A 20,683-nucleotide genomic window follows, 5' to 3' on the forward strand; every position below is an offset into this window, starting at 1 on the left:
TTTTTAATCAGTGTACACCACTAGTCAACTAAATGAATATAACATGACAAAGATGAATGCACATTTATATATTGATTCAATAGATTTATAGCATTTTGAAAAAATAGTAAATTTGTCATGGATTTATTGCATTTTGCAGAAAAAATTTTTTATAATAAAACTTTAAAATCAAATTATGGATTTGAATTTTTTATGTTATTATAACTTAAAAATCCTATGTGAAAGTTTGTAACAGAAAATAGTGGTTTTCATCTTGTCACTTTCTTGGTATAGAAAACACATTTTTACCCAAATTAGTCTAAATGGATTTATTGCGTTTTGGAACGCAAGTCAATGTTTACAATCAGCTGTGTGCTCACCATCATTTATCAAAATATCTTCTTTTGTGTTTATCACAAAAAAAGAAATTATACAGGTTTAGAACAACATGAGGATGAGAAAATGATGACATTTTCATTTTTGGGTGAACTATCCCTTTAATGGCGTCAGATACTCTAGTACCACTCCTCGCCTTAGGGGGCGCTGATAATTGATTCACGCTTTGTTCAGACACACGAAGCAGAGTCAATGTGGAAAGAACATGGCGACGTCCATATGTAGGACACTGAAATCCCTTCATCTAACAACATGTCATAATATAAAGGTATGTAATGATTACATTTTTAAATTAATAGAAAATTAGTTCGAAACCAATACAGTCTATATGCAATATGGTTGGTTTTGCGGCATTAATGAACATGTATCAGCCTGACACGAAGGTGTTCGTTTTAATGTCAGACGACAGTACATTATATTCTTTATTAAGATTGAGAATGGGACTAACTAACCATTCTCGTGATACTGATGCTCTGTAAAATCCCTCTAATGTGTTTCAGTATGTTGCGCCGCTGCTGGACGCGCGGTTGACGCAGCCGGTGCTGGTTCCGATCCGCACAAAGAAGCGCTATTTCATTCCTCCAGCTGCAAATGTCAAACAGAAAACACACGCCGAACAGGAGGCTCAGGCCCGGGCAGCGGGTGTGGTGGTCCGGCAGGAGTACATGGAGAGAGCAATCAATATCGCATGCACAGGTGCACATATTGACCAACATTACATGCTCACTTATATATACAGTAGTAGAAAATGACGTACTGATTTATTATAGTAACATCCATGTATGTGATCTGTCTTCCCAGCGGGCATTTTTGATCCTTATTTGCCACCCGAGGGAGATGCTCGACTTTCCACATTGTCTAAAGAAGGTCTTAAACAACGTACAGAGCAACTTCGTCAAAGCGCAGCATCGCAGCTAGCGTAAGGATCATCTCTGTGTTAATCCTTTCCTTTTATTCACAATTTTAACAAGGTTATGTTCATCTAACCCACTTGTGGTTTTACACCTGACCAGGATTCGTAAAATAAAAGAACACGACCCTGAATACTCCTCAAAAGTGTTTGCAGCAAGAGCTCAGGAGATTTTTATAGAGGCACATGGAAATCTCACACAGTATGTGGTGTTTACACTTCATGATCTCTAATTTGTACATAAACCGTTTATAGGTTACATTATTAATATCTTCTTCATCTGCTTTCCAGGTTTAACAAAGAAAAGCTTCATTCTTTGGTCACCGAGCGATGTTACCCTGTAAGTTTTTCTCTGACATTTCACAATTGACCCTGCTAACAATTTTACGTTCCCAAAATGTTCCCCTAACGTTAGTTTTTGGTTTCCAGAAGGTTATTTTCCAAGGTTTGTTTTTGGTTAGCCAGGAAAGTTTTCTTTACGAAAATAGTTATTTTATAGTTAACATAATTTTTAGGTTAGTGTAACGTTCCTCTAATGTTATAATAACATTCTCTTAAAGTTAGAATGTTGAATTTACCTAAAAATAACGTTCCCCTAACATTAGAATAATGAAAACTGTCCTGGCTAACCAAAAACCTTGGAATAAAATGTTCTGGAAACCAAAAACGTTAGGGGAATGTTTTGAGAACAAAAAACAACCATTAGGGGAACATTTTGAAAACAAAAAATAACATCAGGGGAACGTTTCGTGGACAAAAAACACTAACCTTATGGGAACGTTTTGAGAACCAAAAACAAACGTTAGGGGAACATTTTGAGAACAAAAAATAACATTAGGGGAACGTTTCGTGGACAAAACATTAACCTTAGGGGAACGTTTTGAGAACCAAAAACTAACATAAGGGGAATATTTTGAGAACAAAAACAAACTTTAGGGAACATTTTGAGAAGAAAAAACTAACGTTAGGGGAACGTTTCAATAATTAAAAAACTAACGTTAGGGGAACGTTTCGTGGACAAAACATTAACCTTAGGGGAACGTTTTGAGAACAAAAAACTAACGTTAGGGGAACATTTTGAGAACAAAAAACAAACTTTAGGGAACATTTTGAGAAGAAAAACTAGCATTAGGGGAACGTTCCGATAATAAACATAAACATGTCCATAAACGGCAGAGAAAGAATGTCTAAAGTTTGGGATCAATACATTCTTATCATTACATTACATTACATTACATTCAGCATCTGAACTGAAAACATCCACTGCTGTTTCACCAAGCGTCGATGAAACAAGGTAACGTAGCTTTCGCTGATTTTAATCCCATACTGTATTTGTAGCGATGTCGTTATGCGTTTTGACTAGATATGATGTTTAGCTTTGATGTTTTGAAGTAGTAAACGTATTCACGTTCAATTGCAAGAGACTATAGCCTAAAGAAAAAGAACCCCTACACACACACACTCACACGTCTCTCTCTCACGCCAGTCAGACCAATCATGCAATGCATCAGATATGCTTAAACTTTTATGTAGCCACGCAACAATAATTTCAGCATGCATTTACTGTATACAGCGGGACGTGATTTTTCAAACGGATTCTTAACCTAAAATGCACCGCAATGCAAGTGATGCAAACCAAATTGAAAATGAATGTATGTATTTCTGCCAAAACCAAACTGCAATGAAGCAACTGAACATCTGACTGGGGTGTCACTCTTCCTCACACACAGCACGCGTACACACACACACAAACACAGATGCACGTGTGCGCGCACACACAGGTTGTTACCATAGCAAATAGGCTCACCCCAGAAATGATATATTATTTGTTAGTAGCCTAATGGTAAATGCTGCAGGTCTAGAAATGTACATAAACCAGATATTTACTTTAATGTCAGGGCTAGATTACAGCATGAAACCTGTTGTGCATATTAATACATTAAAGTGCACTGCTTAACTCTTTCACCGCCATTGACGAGATATCTCGTCAATTAAGAGAAAACGCTTCCCCGCCAATGACGAACTTTCCGCAATTCCGCAACTTATACAACCCGGAAGTAGTGCCTCTAGTGAAAGAGAAAGAACTCCGTGTATGTTTTAAAGATCGCTCTGCATCTGATCTCTATCAAAAGTCCTTCGCAAAAATTGAATTATTTCAGCTTTTTGCTCAAAATTGGGTGTTTTTGAAGAAACCTACCCATGTTTGAGAGGTGATTACAAGAGAACTAATGAAGGTAGGATGAAACGGTTTTCTTTGTTTGAAAGCAGAGGGTCTGTTCTTTTATCTGATAGATTGTTTGTTTATACATTTAAAGAAGAACATTTTCTGGAAGGCATTAAACTTTTGTGAAAATCATGAAAATGGCTGGCACCTTTTTTTTTAAATGCTGGCGGGGAAAGAGTTAATTGTTGGAACTGGCACTTATAAACATTAAATGTGTAAAAATTTAAATAAATAGGCTTATTTTTTGGAGCCAAATGTCAATACCTCTGAGTTTTTTTTAGAAATAAAAGCCAAATGCTTGAACATTTTACAGCCACATAATTTTCCTTATGCATTATTTGTTTTGGTTGTTTAAGAACACACACAAATTCTTTATCCGATTACTCGATTAATCGATCGATTCAGTGCTAGATTACTCGATTACAAAAAGAATCGATAGCTGCAGCCCTATCACAGATTGCAATCAATAATTAAAATCAAACTTTGATGCTCCTCATCTAATATATTCTGAGAGTTTTACCTGGATATCACAGACAGGGTCACATTTGGTTCATTATTTGACCAAAATCAGAAACAGCCATCAACTTCGTTGTGTTTTTTTCGACCTGAACATATTATGTTTGTTTTGCAGGAGATGGTACGTGGAAACCGCTATAAGACTCTGCGGTGGCGTTTCATCGAGTCATTGGAGCCTCCACGGGTGGTTCATGCTCGATGTCCTGACATGGTCAGTAAGGGCAACCTGTATGGTCAGGTGACTGTCCGTATGCACTCTAGACAGGTAAGCTAGAATACATTACAACTGTACGAGAGTGTTATTATATGCGTCTAATTTTCATGTTATTTATCAATCCACTATATTCTCTCTTGCTTGGCGTCTCTCAGACATTAGCAATCTATGATCGTTTTGGTCGATTGATGCTTGGGGATGAGGAGGAACCAAGAGACGTCTTGGAGTATTTGGTGCTAGAAAGGCATCTGGTCAACCCCTATGGAAGATGGAGACTTCACGGCAAGATTGTTCCAGCATGGGCTCCACCGAAAGAACCAGTTATTAAGGTCAGTGGGATTCTTTTCTATAATAGGCAAATAATTTATCATTTTGATTGCTAATCAAATGTGCAGTGTTAAAGTGAGGAGTCGCACAACTCCTAAAATCCTGGCTTAATGATTTTAACAGACTATCATGATTCCTGGACCTAAACTTAAGCCTGAGGAGGATTTTGAGGATCTGAGTTACCAGGTACCAAAGCCTAAGGCAGTCCAGTGGTACAAGTAATTCTGAATGGTGGTGCCTTCCTCCACAGGTCCACTGTGTACATACTGATTTCTAATGTCCATAATCTTCCATAATAAATGTTGTATTTAAAAACGTTTCAGGCTGTTGTTTGTGTCATCTCTTAATATATTGCCATTGTTAAATACAGAGCTGTCACAATGATTAAATAATCATTTCATTGTGATTGTTTGACCTCATCACAATGATTTCAGATCACCGCAATGATTGCTCATCTCTCTAAAAAACACAAGGGGAGCGGCAGCACCGGTATAAAGGAGACATTATCTGATTACTTTTAAATATGTGTTATGTGTATTAATATTAACTGCCATGTAAAACTTGCAAAATATTTATTTTAAATAATCACACCAATGGCTATCTAAATGTAAATCACAATAGAAAAAGTTTAACCATTTGTCTCAAGTTTGAAGCATAACTATATTTGTTCGGTGCAACTGAAAAGTTTATTTGAGAATTATCAATTAACAGTTTTTCAAGAATATAAAAATAAAATGTTGCATATTTACATTGACAGGTTTATGGAAACTTCTGGTTCCTGTTTAAAATTGACTGGTAGTTCTTACAAAAGTCTATCTTCATACAAGAGCACAGTTTTTATGTTTCTGGTTTGAGAAGTTGCAAACTGACAACCATCAATCATCCACTGATCTGTGCATTTTGTCATTTTTTTTACCTATGCGATTTTTAAGAGATAGCTGCATGTAAATAACCTTGTTGTAAAACCCTAAACATGTTAACAAAATAGATTTATCTGTAAATGCTCAATATTCTTAATATAGTTAAAATAGGGGGTTAAAACAGTATTCTTCAAAACAAAATTGTTCAGAAATGTCCAAGGATTTTGTTACACTTGCACTGTATTTCCAGATCAAGTGTACTTTGAGACAAAAGAAACACAATGTAAAATGTAGTGTTAAAGATTTGTGAATGTTACTTTTGATCTGAAAGATCATGGCTCTCATCTTTAGATTCATGACTTGTTTAGCCATTTTTAGATGTTGATTTTATTTGATTATCTGTAGTTGGTTCAACCTTAAAAAAAGTTACTGGTTGTCTTAAATTTTGGAGTTAAAGGATTACTCCACTTTCAAAAAAAGCTGATAATTTAATTAACCCCCATGTCATCCAAGATGTCAATTTTTTTTGGAAAATATTCCAGGATTTTTCTCCATATAGTGGACTTTATTGGACCTCAACAGTTTACAGTTTAATGCAGTTTGAAATTGCATTAAGTAATACGTAAGGTCAAACGTCTAGAGGAATTTTCTTTTATGAAAGTTGAATATTCCTTTAATTCAACCGAAAAATATTAGCTGACACAATTTTTACACAACATTTTTGAGTCCACTAATATTTTTACTTTGAATGAACTCAAACCTTTAAGACAACCAGGTAACTTACTTTTTTAAGTTGAACCAACAAATCTTTTTTACAGTGTAAGTAAAAGTTACTGAATTGTATTTAGCCTGTAATATTCCAGGGCAACTATCTCAAATCACTATCCTACAAAAATAGCTGTCATTGGGGAGGAAGTACCCTTTTAAAAGGTCCTAATATGTACTATTAAGTGCAGATATGTATACATTTGGTACCAGCATATACCTTGAAGATATGAATATGTAACTTTGAGCTGCTAATAAGCTTTCATATGTACCTAGAGGTAGTAATGTGACTCTTTAGGTAAAAAATGTCTACTTTATAAGAGGGTACCAGCCCAGTGACAGCTAGGGCACATATTTTGACCTTTTTTACAGTGTATGCAACTTTCCACAGTTCCACCCCAGGCCTGTAAATATTTGGTTTTGCCGGTTACACGTTCATGGTGGTTTTGCCTATGCATAAATATTTAACACTGCCTTAAAAACACAAAGACACAAAACAATACCATATTAAACAAGGGGTTTGTGTTAATGTAAGGCCAGAGGGAATGTGTAGTGGGGGAGACTGCATTGGTATCTTTATAGATGTCCTACTAGAGAATGAAAGTTGCCATAGGTGCCCTTTAAAAAAAACGTACAATTGTGCTAATCTCCGTGGAGTGACGTTCACCATTATGTCAATTGTGTGACATTGAATAAACCAATGTAAATAAAGCAGAATGAGTCACAAGTCTGGAGGGAAGATGAAGGCCTCCGCAGCAGTTTCTGCATCACCATCATCTTCCTCTGGTATTGTTTCCTCCCAAGTAAAGACATCTAAATGATCATTCACTGTTATTGATTCTTGTCTGCCCCTTTCCATTTCCCAGGGGCATAATGCATCACGGCGAGCTAAAGGAGTGGTAACCCTGACCTCTTCTGTGGTTTCTGTGCCTTCATCTGCAGGCTGCGTGATGGTTATGTCTCTTTTCTCTGTGGGAGTTTGAATGCTGACTTCTGTTTCTGATGGTGTCTCTGGAACACTGTCTTGCCTTATTGATATGACAACATGGGTGTTGCCTTGTGCTTGTTTGGGTGATTGTTTTACCTCCCATGGACAGACATCTGAACGCACACTTTCTTGCTTTTGCAAAGTCTTCCCTGGATCCCCTGTTTCCCAAGGGCAAACATCTCCTTGGACACTTTTTAGTTTTTGCTGTGATTTCAGTACCACTTCACTTTCCCAAGGACAAACTACTTCATGAACACTTTCTTGCTTCTGCAAGGTCTTGCTTGGCTCTTCTGTTTCCCAAGGACAAACCTCTTCACGGGCACTTTCTTGCTTCTGCAAGGTCTTGCTTGGCTCCTCTGTTTCCCAAGGACAAACATCTGCTCTGAGACTTTCTTGCTTCTGCAAGGTCTTGCTTGGCTCCTCTGTTTCCCAAGGACAAACATCTGCTCTGAGACTTTCTTGCTTCTGCAAGGTCTTGCTTGCTTCCTCTGTTTCCCAAGGACAAACCTCTTTATGGACACTTTCTTGCTTCTGCAAGGTCTTGCTTGGCTCCTCTGTTTCCCAAGGACAAACATCTGCTCGGACACTTTCTTGCTTCTGCAAGGTCTTGCTTGGCTCCTCTGTTTCCCAAGGACAAACCTCTTTACGGACACTTTCTTGCTTCTGCAAGGTCTTGCTTGGCTCCTCTGTTTCCCAAGGACAAACATCTGCTCGGACACTTTCTTGCTTCTGCAAGGTCTTGCTTGGCTCCCCTGTTTCCCATGGACAGACATCTATACGACCAGGTTCTTGTTTCTGCTGTAATTTTACTGACACTTCAGTTTCCGATGGACAGACCTCTGCATGAACACTGTCTTGTGTTTGAAAGGTCTTCGCTGTCTTTCCTGCTTCCACTGGACAAGCATCTACACAAACACTTTCCTGCTTCCGCAATGTTTTCAGTGGCTCACCAGTTTCCCAAAGACAATCATCTGCATGTACACCCTTGTTCTTGCTACTTGCTATCTTTTCTGACTTGTCAAAATCTTCCACTTCCAACTGAAATACAGTTGCTTTTGTTGTCTCAGTCTCTTGTGAAGAGGGTCTTTTAATATTGCTTGTATTTTTTTCTGAATCCAAAAGACTTGTTTCAGTTATGGGTGGAGGTGGTTCAGGAAAATTACGTTCTTGCTTTTGTGCTTCAAGTGTTTCCAAGGAACATGCATTACTCTGAACTGTTTCTTGATGTGCTGGACTTTCTTCTGCAGGAACATTAATGACCCTTTCACCGGGTTTTATTGAGTCACTAGAAGTTTTCGTGTATTCCTGTCTGACTTTAGGGTCATTTGTGTTGAGTACATAGGAACGGCATAATTCAGACTTTGTGCTTGCCTGCTTCTGAACAGAGGAATCAAGTGTTTTGTCCTTAGTGTCCGTTAATGGGTTCAAATCTGCTTCCCAAGGACAAACATCAGCACGTATGTTCTTAATTTGCAATTGTTCTGCTTCTACAACTTCCCAAGGACAGACTTCAGAAATGCTGGTTTGATGAAAAGGTTTTGGAACATCCCATGGGCACACCTCTGTGTTTGGTACAGCCAAAAGAGATGGAAGTTGGAACCCAGGAGCTTTGTAGTTATCATTGCTTAGTGTTGGAGATAACACTTGCTTGTCACCATATTGTCTTTGCAATGCACCTTCATTAAGATTCTGCTGCTTGACCTCCATGATCACTTCCTCTGACTCCCATGGACAAATGTGAACAGGAGGTGCTTGTTTAGGGCTCCTCTCAGGAGAATCTATCGATGGCTGCCGGATTGCTGCTTGTTTCACAAGACAAGGTTTTGTGCCGATGGTTGTCATAGCCCGTCTATGCGGCTGTGGGGTACGCTTGTCTGAAGCTGCACTTCCAGGGCACAATCTCATAGATGTGGAGAGGGATTTTTGTAACATTCCCTCCTTAACATTACTTTCTTGAAGACATTTCTCTTTGCTTGGACTTCTTCCAATTTCCCCTATGCCTTTTGCTGCAAGTAGGCTTTGGGTTGCTGTGCAGAAAGAAAGCACTCTAAAATCCTTTGGCTTGCCGCAAACTGTATTTGGAGACCCTGGAGCACTACAAGAGATTGGAGGTTTGTGTTTTGTTGGATCAACATCCAACTGTATTCCATTCCCATTTTCAGTTGCAGGTGGAGTAGGAGTAGGCAGGAATTCCCATGGACAGACATATAACAGCGTTGGTGACGATGCACCACCAGGTGATTTGGGTTCTTCTTGGTTTGCAAGAGAATATGTGACATGTTTTTGATTCTTGTGGGCAGGGACCTCCTCTGGAACATCCCATGGGCAGACCTCTGCTTTGTCAAATGACTCTGAGAGCAAGGCACTGGAGGTCTGTTTCTTTATGTTGACGTCTACATTTTGCTGGTGCTTTTCTCCTGGGGCTGGTTTGGCACAAAGTGACACATTTTCAAAGCTTCTACATGGAGTCGGAGAATGATGATCATTGTGTTCTATAACACTAAGTGACTTTTGAAACCTGGTGGGCTCTGGAAGTAATAGGTTAGTGTCTGCAGTCAGATTGTGTGCACTGGCAGACTTGCAGACCAGCAGTGTTGTGTTGATTGATCCCGTGTCAGAATGCTGTGAAGCCCTTCTGTTAGTTGTGCTTTTTATAGAGGAGTTCAAGTGTGAGTTTTGAGATCTCTCTGGGGCACAGTCATATATGCTATGGGACTTCCGCAGTTTTGGTGAGGGGAGCAAAAACGATTCATTTCTATTAATGCTTGTGGTTTGATGGCTTTTGTAATAAGATCCTGTTCGATTTACAGGTCCAATTGAAGAATTAACATCCTTATCTTCACGGCTGCATTGTCTGCTTAAGCTTTCTGGGATCTCAGTGATTCTCTTAATAAGTGAGCGCCCAATACTGATACGAGAGCTGCGCTTTTTCGGCAGATGGGGGTTGTTGTTTGTCATCGTCTTGGTCTTGTGGACCTCCAGCTGAGCATAAAGTTTCTTCAGCTCATCCTGGTGCATAAGAGAAAGTGTTTCAAATGACTAAAGTTGGAGGGAGCAATACAGTATGGTTTGTACATGCTTAAAAATGTTGGGAGCTTTTAGCCTAAGGGTAAAATATGGACAAACCCAACCGTTTAAATCAGTGGTTCTCAACTCTGTTCCTTGAGGCCCACTGCTCTGCACATTTTGTATGTCTCTCCTATCTGACAGACTTAGTTCAGTTCATAGGGATCTCTACTAATGAGCTGATGATTTGAATCAGGTGTGTTAAATAAGGGAGACAATGTGCAGAGCAGTGGGCCTTCAGGAATAACGTTGAGAACCACTGGTTTAAATGAACCTACGCAGGTTGTTTCAACCCATAGTTGGGTCAAATATGGATATTTTCTTTTTATATATATAATTTAAACCAACAGTTGGGTTTGTCCATGTTATGACCCCTAAGTAAACACTGACCCTAATGTTTGTGATTTTCCTCATGTGGGTGTGAAGGTGTGGGTGGTGTTAGGGTTGCAGCAGGGAGAGGGAGTTTACCCGAATGTCATCAGGGTCTAGACTGTGGTCGCTACAGCAGTTGGATGTGAAACTGCTGTTAAGGTTAGAGGATGAGCGCCGCAGGTCCACCTCATCCTCATAAACCTCTGCAGCTATTTCCTCCCGGACTGACCGTGACATATGAAGAAACTGCAACACAAACACGCCAATACTGATCTTTTCACAAAGAAGAGATGCGGACACAACTTTATTTGCTACGGTCACCTTAAAGGGTACCTATTATACAAAATCCACTTTTACAAGGTGTTTGGACATATATGTGTGCTGCCAGTGTGAACACAACCACCCTACAAAAACCCATTAAACAAAAGCAGTCTCATTACACATGCTATTTTGATTCTCTTATTAATGTGACATCACACAATAATACCCCGCCCACAGTCACTGACTGACAGTCATGCATTACCATAGTTTCGGCCCTCAGCAAGTTGTATGCTGTCCGCTACAGTGCTCACTATCTTATTTGGTAAGGGAGTGAGAAGCATTAGCTCATTTGCATTTAAATTGATTATAGGGGTATTTAAGACATGTTATAACAAATGATCTGTGGGGTATTTGACCTAAACACACCTGAGTCTTATCATCTTAATATAGGTGCCCTCGACAATGCAATTGACAGTACCTTGGGTATGAAGAGCAGGCCGAGTGTTACTGTAATGGTGACGTGTGTGTGAGTGAAGAACAACAATAGCATCCAGTCAGGATGAAGTGATGGTCTGGCAAATCTGAAGATCAACAGCAGACAAAAAACAGTTAATAGAACAGCACCTTATGGATGAGTTTTAAATCACGACAACTCTACTCGCTTACCTGAGAAGATGAAAGAGGGAAGAGAGCAGTAGCTCGTTGTGGATGGCGATACTTGTGTAACGTGGTTCATGAAATGCTGATGGCACTGTCTTTACTGCACTGCACAGAAAACTGCCCCAGCACAGAAACAACAGCTCCGCTGAAAAAAACAAAACACGGGTGTTGTGTAGGTTCAAAATAATTTTGCCACATATGCAATCCCAGCAAGCAATTTTGCGTTTAAAAGACATTTAATAGCCATCCAAACACAGCCTAGATGTCCGAATTTGGGCTGTCACACACATGCTACCATTTCATTTCAGGACATCATTTACTAATTTATGACATTGCAGTACATTTCTTATTTTAATTCGTTATACCATGTTATTAGTATTGTAGGTAGTTGTTAAAGCAGAATCAATTGCAATGTTTTTCAGTGTTCAAATCATCAGCTAAATGATTAAAAGAACATTAAATTATCCAGGACCATTCATCCTTTCATTTGTCTGATCTACTAATGTGCCCCAATTTCAAATAATCTCTCTGCCAGACACCCAAGAAAGCCCACGGACATCACTCACCCACAGCCATCATATAGTCCCACCGGTCCAGATCACACACATTGAAACCCTGTCCTTCTGAGGTGGTGGATATGATCAGTAACGGAACGTTCCGATCTCGATTCTGAAGGACACCAAATGTCCATGCACACAGAAACCAGCTGACAGTAAGCACTATGACTCCCAGCATCCTCAGTATACCTGTGGTTGTGATGTATGGCACTCGCTGGGCTGTACGTGAGAGGAACACTCTCAAAACCCTGGAAACACATCAACACATTTAGTGAACGTGTCAATCTGTTATTTTCTACATGGTGTTGCTTAAAATTAGTTAAAATCATCAGATTATAGATTTATAATAAAAAAGAGTGAAAGAGACAATCCAACCAACAATAAAACCAGTTTTTGCCAACTTATCAAAGGTTTATGTACATCGGTGGTTCTCAAACTGGGGGCCAAGGGGGCTGTGAGATGGTGCCAGGTGGGCCCCAGTTTTATGGCATTTTCTAAAATAAATTAATTTATCATGAATTCTGTGTAATTAAACGAAAAAATAAGGCTACTAACCAACAGCACTACTTTGTATAATTAATTTTTTTGTTTAATTAAAATGTTACGTTTTAAAACAGTTTTTTGTCATAAATTTTCTTTGGGGGGTGCGAAGGATACACAAGGGGGGCTGCATGCGGAAAAAGTTTGAGAACCACTGATTTAGATAAATGATATACTGTATATCTAAAGGGACAGTGCACCCAAAAATAAGACGTCTGTCATTTTCTTATCATTAACTATAATGTAACTTTTATATATTCCAAGTCTTATGAAGTTATTTTATAACTTTTTGTCATAAAACAGGCTGAGAATTATTCAATTTTTACTGATAATCTCTTCCTTCACCAAATCTCTAAAATCTTAATCACATCAAAAATGCTAAATGTAAAATAACATTTGAATAAATTTAAAATCATTCAGAAAATAAAGAGTTTTCAAATGATACAACATGATGGAAGAGTACCACAGGGACTCTTGATCACATGATGTTGGACCCGAGCCTCCGTCCGCAAAGTTTAAAGAGGACATTTCTCAAGATGTTTTTAAGAGGTCAAATAAATCTTTGGTGTCCCCAGAGTACATATGTGAAGGTTTAGCTCAAAATACCAACGGACAATTTTAGTTTTGGGGTGTGTCCTTTTAAATGCAAATGAGCTGATCTCTGCACTAAATGGCAGTGCTGTGGTTGGATAGTACCAATTAAGGGGCGATATTATCCCTGTCTGACATCACAAAGGGAGCCAAATTTCAATGACCTATTTTTTCACATGCTTATGGAAACAAAGTTCCTGGGTTGATCTTTTTCACATTTTCTAGGTTGATAAAAGCACCGGGGACCCAATTATAGCACTTAAACCTGGAAAAAGTCATGATTTTCATGAAATGTCCCTTTTAATGGGTTACTTTACGTTATAGTGTATGGTTGTTTTATGGAACAGAGATGCGTAACCAATTCAAAATTCAAAATATAGAAAAAAACATTTGAACAACACAGAGGTGAAGTAAAAACTGATTTTTTTGGTTGTGCTTTTCCTTTAAATAGATTTAAAAGTCTGCTGCCTTGTTAAATGGGTTTCTGAGAGTAGATGTGCAGGTCAGACATTGAGACGGTGAGTATAAGAGATCACAGAACTTAAGTATTACATACCGGTACATCTTGAGCGTAACAGTCCCATAAACAATAGCAAAGCCAAGCATACGGACCCAGCGGAGTAGTATACAGCGAAACGTGCTGGGTTTGAAGTATAGAATAAAAACCTGTAACAAGATGAAGGACAGTCAGGGGACTCATTTTAATTGTGCTATTATTCATTTTAAGTTTTGAAAAAAGGATTTCAGACACACACTCACAGGGAAGTAAAGCAACAGAGAACCACAAAGGATCATTTCCAGCAGCAAAAGACCAGACGATCGGATCCTCTAAGTGACAGATGGAGACAAAAAGAGGAGAGATGTGAAGGTGGCAGAAATCTAAAACATATTAAATATTACATTACAAAAATAATGTGACCATGCCTGTGAAATCCAGGCTAAAGTCTCAAAATTGAATTGTGAGATGTGGAGCATCAAATTTTGTTTTATTCTTATCTATCTTTGACATGACTTTACCCAGTCAAAATTAAAGATATCAAAGTTTCATTTTAACGCAATGTTCTTTAAATGATGTAGGATATTAGCTGGGTTTTCACATTTGATAGAACGATAAATCTATAAAGTTTTATGATGATGCAAACCACCAAGAAAAGGATTGAGTGTCTAATAAATATGCATGTGCATATGAAGAATGACACATTGAAAACTTACCTTGGTTCTTCTGCATTGATATGCTAACAGCATAATGATGAGCACTAGGATCATGAAGAGTCCCTGCACAGCCAGGACAGTCGCTCTCAGGAGCCAGTCTTCCTGGACCCAACACGGCTCACCATCCTCACACTGAGCACAACCGGGCCAACAGGGCAGGCACACAGGGATTTCTGGATAACATGCTTGGGTACCATTCACACGGCTGTCCTCTGTAAAACCATACCCAAGGTGGTTTATTCCAGTAAACGTAGAAAATATTTATATACATGCTCTCTACTAAAGCTGTGACTCTTCACCAGTCATCCGGTCTTTTTAAACATATGGATTAAAGATTGAACTCACTGTAGATTTTTGTATGTGCAGCAAAAAGATGTTTGTTTTGAAACCTCTTACTGTTGTTTTGTATGTAGTAGCCCTTTTTACATCTGCAGCAGTACTGACCCATCCGGAAACCCTGTTGTGGGATTGGCTCACACTGGAGAGAGAGAAAGAGAAAAAGAGGTAGCTTCATAAGTTATAAGTCATCTATTTTAGTCATTGTAAAAACAAATGCTTTGTTTCTAAAAAGAGACATTTGTGTTGCTGCCGGTTGTTTTAGATTGCGTGTGTGTGTGTGTGTGTTTGATTGTTTTCTCTCTGCTTTCTTCCATTAAGTTCATGTGCCGTCTCACATTAGTGATTTATCTGTGAGTCGGCTGACCCACACATCAGCCTCACTTAGAATTAATCCTAGTTAAATCCTAAATGGAAGGGTAATACCTTTATTCGCAGAGCTTGATCTTTTTATTCCGGGAAATTTAGCGCTGTTCACATACAGACACAAAAACTACATGGCAAGTTATAGTATATTCATTCATACAGTATATATACGTGTATATATATAGTCACATATAACCATTTATACAAAGATGTCCAGCATCATTTATGACCTTTAAAGAGCACCTATTTTATTACTAAAAAACAATGTTATTTGTGTATTTTGTATGATACAATGTGTTCACGTGGTTTATGGTTCAAAAACACATTATTTTCCACATACTGTACATTTTTGTAGCTCTAGATTTCCCTCTCTACCTGAAACACACGATTTTGTCATTGATTTGAAAAGCTCTGTGTCCCTGATTGGCCAGATAATCTGTACGTTGTGATTGGCCTGAATACATCTGACGTCAGCCGGAAATGTGACGCTCCTTACCATGTTTGAAAGATTCGCTCACAATGCAATACTAACAGGAGTTAACTTACAGGCTTTGAGTTATGATAATGTCGCTCTTGTCTAAATCACCAATCCCAGGAAGTAAACTGTTGCCTTCAATCCGTGTGTTTGTTGTAGTCCAACAATAGAGATTTACGTTGGAGACAATTACTCGCGTCATTGTTTACTTTGGGGTATGTAGCTTACCTTTTGCATATCGTTAACATGTACTTATACACATTTACACACCAAAGGAAATGTAAAGTCGTGAATCGGACCATAGGAGCTCCTTAAACCATCCCAGCTAATATATAATACATGTCAAAGGATTGTTTTGTGTGAAGGGGCATGGTTATAAAATAAATTGTTCTAATAATGTTTTTCCATTCATTTTACAGTTGGATCAACTAAATTCTCATTAAATTGGTTCAGTGGGCCAAACCTGCCAGAGGTTACAGTATGATTTGCTAATGTTGGTGGGGGTCTGCCCAATGGGTGGGTGTATGTGAGCATCACAGGATTATGATCCTAATCCTTCAGATCATCCTGCGCTCACATCTTTAAATAGAAAAACTGTATGAAAGTGGGAGGATGATGATGAAAATCAGTGGGAAGAGGAGATGAACTATGTGATATAAAACATTATTCATGTCATAAATAACATTCGAGTTAGAATATGATGCATACATAGAAAACTTCTGTGTGATGAGATATTGTATCATCAGCCTCTGGTGGTTATAAAGCATTGTTAATGTTATAAATAAGTGCTCAAAATGTGTCAATATGGGAAGTGGTAGAGATAAGCAGATTATTATCAGTTTGTTATAAATGGCATTCCCGAAACCTAAAGAATGGACTTGTGTTGTCATTACAGGACAATATTAGAAAATACCTCAGATGATAAAGTAATGCAACTATAATCTAGTAATTTAGTTTTATTATAATAACTCTGAAACCTGTTTGTTTAAAAAAACAAGGTTTTCTTTTGACCTCAATAGCAGTTATATCACAGTGATGAATCAAAAAAACTTTCACAAAGGGAGACACATACAAAACAAATCAACACCCATCACTTCACTAAATGTCCTCTTTACATTTAGTGACAGAGCATTTTGAGTGGACCTAAATGTGCACTTTAAATCTGTAAATAACCATATAATGTAAACTACTTGCTTTCAATTTCAATTTAAAATCAAATAAAGTCTGAATATGTCATTTGGACCATGGCATCTAGTCAAGTACATTATGTACAGTACAGAATTCCTTATTAATCTGAATGAGGTCAGTGTAGACTCACCTCTGTGCTGGTACGATTACACTTGTGTGTGTTTGCAAACCAGAAGTCTCCGCTGGCACACTGATCCACATTGAATCCCTGGATGTTCACGTCAACACGGATCACACCCCTACCACCAGAACGGTCGGAGAGGTGACAGACACATGGCAATAACAAAAAATGAACAGGAATGAAGACAGATTTGAAATTAGGTGGATGGACACAAAATGGTTTATTCCAAAATGTTCTTTAAGACAGTAGGGGACAGTTTTCCGGATAGGGTTCCCATATGGCAAAAAGAATACATTTCTCTGGCCAAAAATATGTTTTAAATATATGCTATATCTTATACAATGTAAAGCCTAATTAAATGTAAATTTTTTATTTTAAATTAAATTTAGCATTTATCAACATTAATTTCAAAATGTATTTCAAGGGCAAGCAAATACATTTCTATTTTTACAATCCATATGGCAAGAAATGTATTCTATAAGTAGTTAATTTATAAAGTATATTTTGAAAATATATTTAATTTTAACCTATTTAAAAGTTTTGTTACATAAACATAAAGTTTTTCTTTTAATGTGACGTGAATATATTTCCTTGTTTTGAATGGAGGGCTAAATATATATTTTACAGGGGACATATCATGAAAATCTGACTTTTTCAATTTTTAAGTGCTATAATTGTGTCTTATAGTGCTTCTATAAATATAGAAAATGTGAAAAAGATCGACCCAGTAACTAAGTTTTGGAAAACCATTCTCTGCAAGCATGTGAAAAAAATAGGTAATTGAAATTTGGCTCCCCTTGTGATGTCAGAAGGGGATAACACCGCCCCTTAATCTGCACTATCCAACCACAGCACTGCCATTAAGTACAGAGATCAGGACACTCAAAATGGCATATTTTTGCTCACACCTATAAAGTAGTAATTTTAACATGATATAATAAATTATCTTTATGGTATTTTGAGCTTCAAAGATGTACTCTGGGGACACCAAAGATTTATTTTACATCTTAAAAAAGTATTGTGAAATGTCCCCTTTAAATGCTTTAAAATATATTTATTTATAAAATATATTTCAGAATATACAAAAAAATTGCCAAATATATATATTGGTGAAAAATATAGTTAGTATTTCAAAATATGTTTCAGCAAATATTTTTTTGGCCATTTTTTTTATATTTTGCCTATTTAAAAATATATTTTTTGCCGTATAGGTTTAGATTAATCCAGGGCTAGGCCTTAGTTACATAAAGACATTAACATAGTTTTTACAAACAAATCTTACAAAAAACATTACTGACAAAATATTAAGATATGTCTGTCAGTACAAGATGTTTTGAAATTAAGGCAGCTCAAACATGCATTTTAGACTCAGGACTAAGATCAGCCCTGTCCAGGAAACCACCCCTCAAAGTACAAAAATCTAGATACTAATTTCATTAACATCTATGAGCTAGTGTTCCTGTAGCTGTAGTTCCTGGGGAACACCCACAAACTGATAACGACACATACTGTCTTTTGATAAAAGCATCTGCCAAATGTCAGAAACAAAGGTACAAAAGCTGTCACTGGGAAGATATCTTTAAGAAAAAGGTCCCAATATGTTTCATACTTCATACTTTGAGGTACTAATATCATATGCACCCCTTAGGTGTACTTTCTAAAAGGGTACCACAACAGTGACAGCTTTGTACCTTTCTATCTAAGAGTGCATATGTAAATCTAGAATCAAGTTCACTAACCTGAACTCTGGGCTGAGATCTGGTTTCAACCCATAAAACGGCATTGAGAGGCTGATAAGCCATCCGGGAGAAAGTCGTCCGTCTACACACTCGAGAAACGGAGATTCGCCCCACTGAACCCCACTGCTATTAATCACATAACTGTCACCCCGTGCCCATTTGGGAGTCTCTAGGGTGCTCAGATCATTAAGAAGAACTCGTTTAGACAAAGCATGGAGGGGTGGAGAGCTGTACTTAAATGAATTAAACCAGCTTTGATCGGGGTCAGGAGGAAGGAGGCTGCTCCAGGCAGAAGTGAGGTCTTGCAAGAGGATGTCCTGTGTCAGACCCTTAGATGCACGGAGCACCAATTGGGGCTGCTGGATAGTCGGGTCAGCATCAAACGTCAGAAAAGCTCGTCTGACCAGGCCCGGCCTGTCTCCTTCCAGCATGGCCCGGACAAGTGCGTGATACCACTCGATATCCTCTCGTACGCTGGTTTCTCTCAGCTCGCTGGCTTGGAATATCAAGTTGAGGAAATTGGCAGCGTTGGTGAGTGATGCAACAGCTTGGTGCAAGAAAGGATGAAGGTCTTTTGGAGGAGACCCTCGCTGAATGGGAAGTTGATAAGACTTGGAGCAAGTAGACCCAACTGAGGACGACCACTCGCCAGTGTAGAGATAATTCTCTGCTGCAGACAAGTTTTCTTCCATGTTTACTTTCACTGTTGGGCTGAGTTCCTCACTGGTGGACGGGATGTTGGTGGACAACATTTCTGCAATCATGCTAGTATTTGGGACGGTAGGAAAAGGTGCTCGAGTGAGATCCAGCCTGAAAGGGCTTTCGGGTTCAGACACAGTGCTGGGTTGAGCAGAAAGTAAGCAGGGTAGTGAAAACAGTAGGAGCAGCACTCCACCATGTTGGCCCATGCTTGCAAGGTGCTTTCTTAGATGATAAAGGTCAGTCTCCTGCTTTTTTAATATGCTTTTGGAGAGCAAGGTGTCATTTCGGCTTTTTCTGTGGTTTTGAATCTTCTCTCCTGTTTCTGTATCGCAGGTGTACAGCAGGATGCGCTGCGGCAGGTGACAGTGGAGAACTGCAACGGTCGTCTCACTTTACGAGTGCACAGAATCACGGTAGTACTTCTCAAAGCTGAAGCTAAAGGAAGAAGGCATACATCCTGCGCTCAGTCCATCCAAAATCGACATTAAAATTCTTTGAAGATGCTGATCGCCAGCTTACCTTTTGACTTACTCCGCAGTCCTCCTGTAAAGCTCTCTCTCTCTATGTTTCTCTCTCGCTTTCCCAATCTCCTGCAGTGGTGGATGCTAAGAGTGGCACATCTGTTAATGTTGGATTGTTATGATGTGTGTATGGGTATGAGGATGGGTTGATGGATGAGAGGATGGGAGGGTAATCCTCTCTGTCAGAATCTCACCGCTTTGTGGATTAACCCAACACTCCCCGGCTGAGTCACTTATGAGTGGTCTTTTTATGGACTGTGCATGTGCAGAAGACTTTGTGCATAATGGAGTTTGCAAGCCTGCATCTGTTGGCCAATGATATGCACTGAAATCTATAATAAACAAATTTATTTTGTACATCAGTCAGGGAAATTTAAAAAAAGACATGCAAATACAAATAAATGTTTCTCTCTTTCTCTTTCTCTCTCTCTCTCTCTGTGTGTGTGTGTGTGTGTGTGTGTGTGTGCGCGCGTGCGTGCGTGCGAGAGAGAGAGAGAGAGAGAGAGAGAGAGAGAGAGAGAGAGAGAGAGAGAGAGAGAGAGAGAGAGAGAGAGAGAGAGAGAGAGAGAGAGAGAGAGAGAGATGATTCAGACAAATCCAGTCATATTGGGTAATGCAGGCGAATCCGTGTTTTTGGTGCCATGGCAACAGGAGTCTGAGATTCAACACTCATTCCTGTGGGACCCCACCCCCACTCAGGACTGCAGAGACTCTAGCTTATGTGTATCTATATACATGCACACAATACTCAAAATAACTAAACTATTTACGTGTGATTTAGGGTTTTTCCGTTTATT

At 38.6% G+C, this 20,683-nt stretch overlaps 2 protein-coding genes across 2 annotated transcripts; one reads left to right on the forward strand and one right to left on the reverse strand.

Annotated features, from left to right (window-relative positions):
- The first annotated feature begins 529 nt into the window (after nucleotides 1-529).
- mrpl45 (mitochondrial ribosomal protein L45) lies at nucleotides 530-4,886 on the forward strand. Its single transcript, XM_065241623.1, has 8 exons — nucleotides 530-643; nucleotides 876-1,071; nucleotides 1,177-1,294; nucleotides 1,389-1,487; nucleotides 1,577-1,625; nucleotides 4,141-4,290; nucleotides 4,395-4,568; nucleotides 4,690-4,886. Exons 1-8 carry the CDS (start codon nucleotides 581-583, stop codon nucleotides 4,786-4,788), a joined length of 948 nt encoding a protein of 315 aa, XP_065097695.1. The 5' UTR covers nucleotides 530-580; the 3' UTR covers nucleotides 4,789-4,886.
- Nucleotides 4,887-4,989: 103 nt separating this feature from the next.
- On the reverse strand, nucleotides 4,990-19,703 carry gpr179 (G protein-coupled receptor 179). Its single transcript, XM_065241622.1, has 11 exons — nucleotides 18,664-19,703; nucleotides 16,934-17,042; nucleotides 14,835-14,916; nucleotides 14,439-14,650; nucleotides 13,986-14,054; nucleotides 13,783-13,892; nucleotides 12,105-12,343; nucleotides 11,545-11,683; nucleotides 11,357-11,459; nucleotides 10,714-10,863; nucleotides 4,990-10,188 (listed from the first exon to the last, which is right to left on the reverse strand). Exons 1-11 carry the CDS (start codon nucleotides 19,569-19,571, stop codon nucleotides 6,913-6,915), a joined length of 5,397 nt encoding a protein of 1,798 aa, XP_065097694.1. The 5' UTR covers nucleotides 19,572-19,703; the 3' UTR covers nucleotides 4,990-6,912.
- Nucleotides 19,704-20,683: the final 980 nt, after the last annotated feature.

This window comes from Paramisgurnus dabryanus, chromosome 14 (genome assembly GCF_030506205.2).
Source record: "Paramisgurnus dabryanus chromosome 14, PD_genome_1.1, whole genome shotgun sequence".
In the NCBI taxonomy this organism is placed as follows: Eukaryota; Metazoa; Chordata; class Actinopteri; order Cypriniformes; family Cobitidae; genus Paramisgurnus; species Paramisgurnus dabryanus.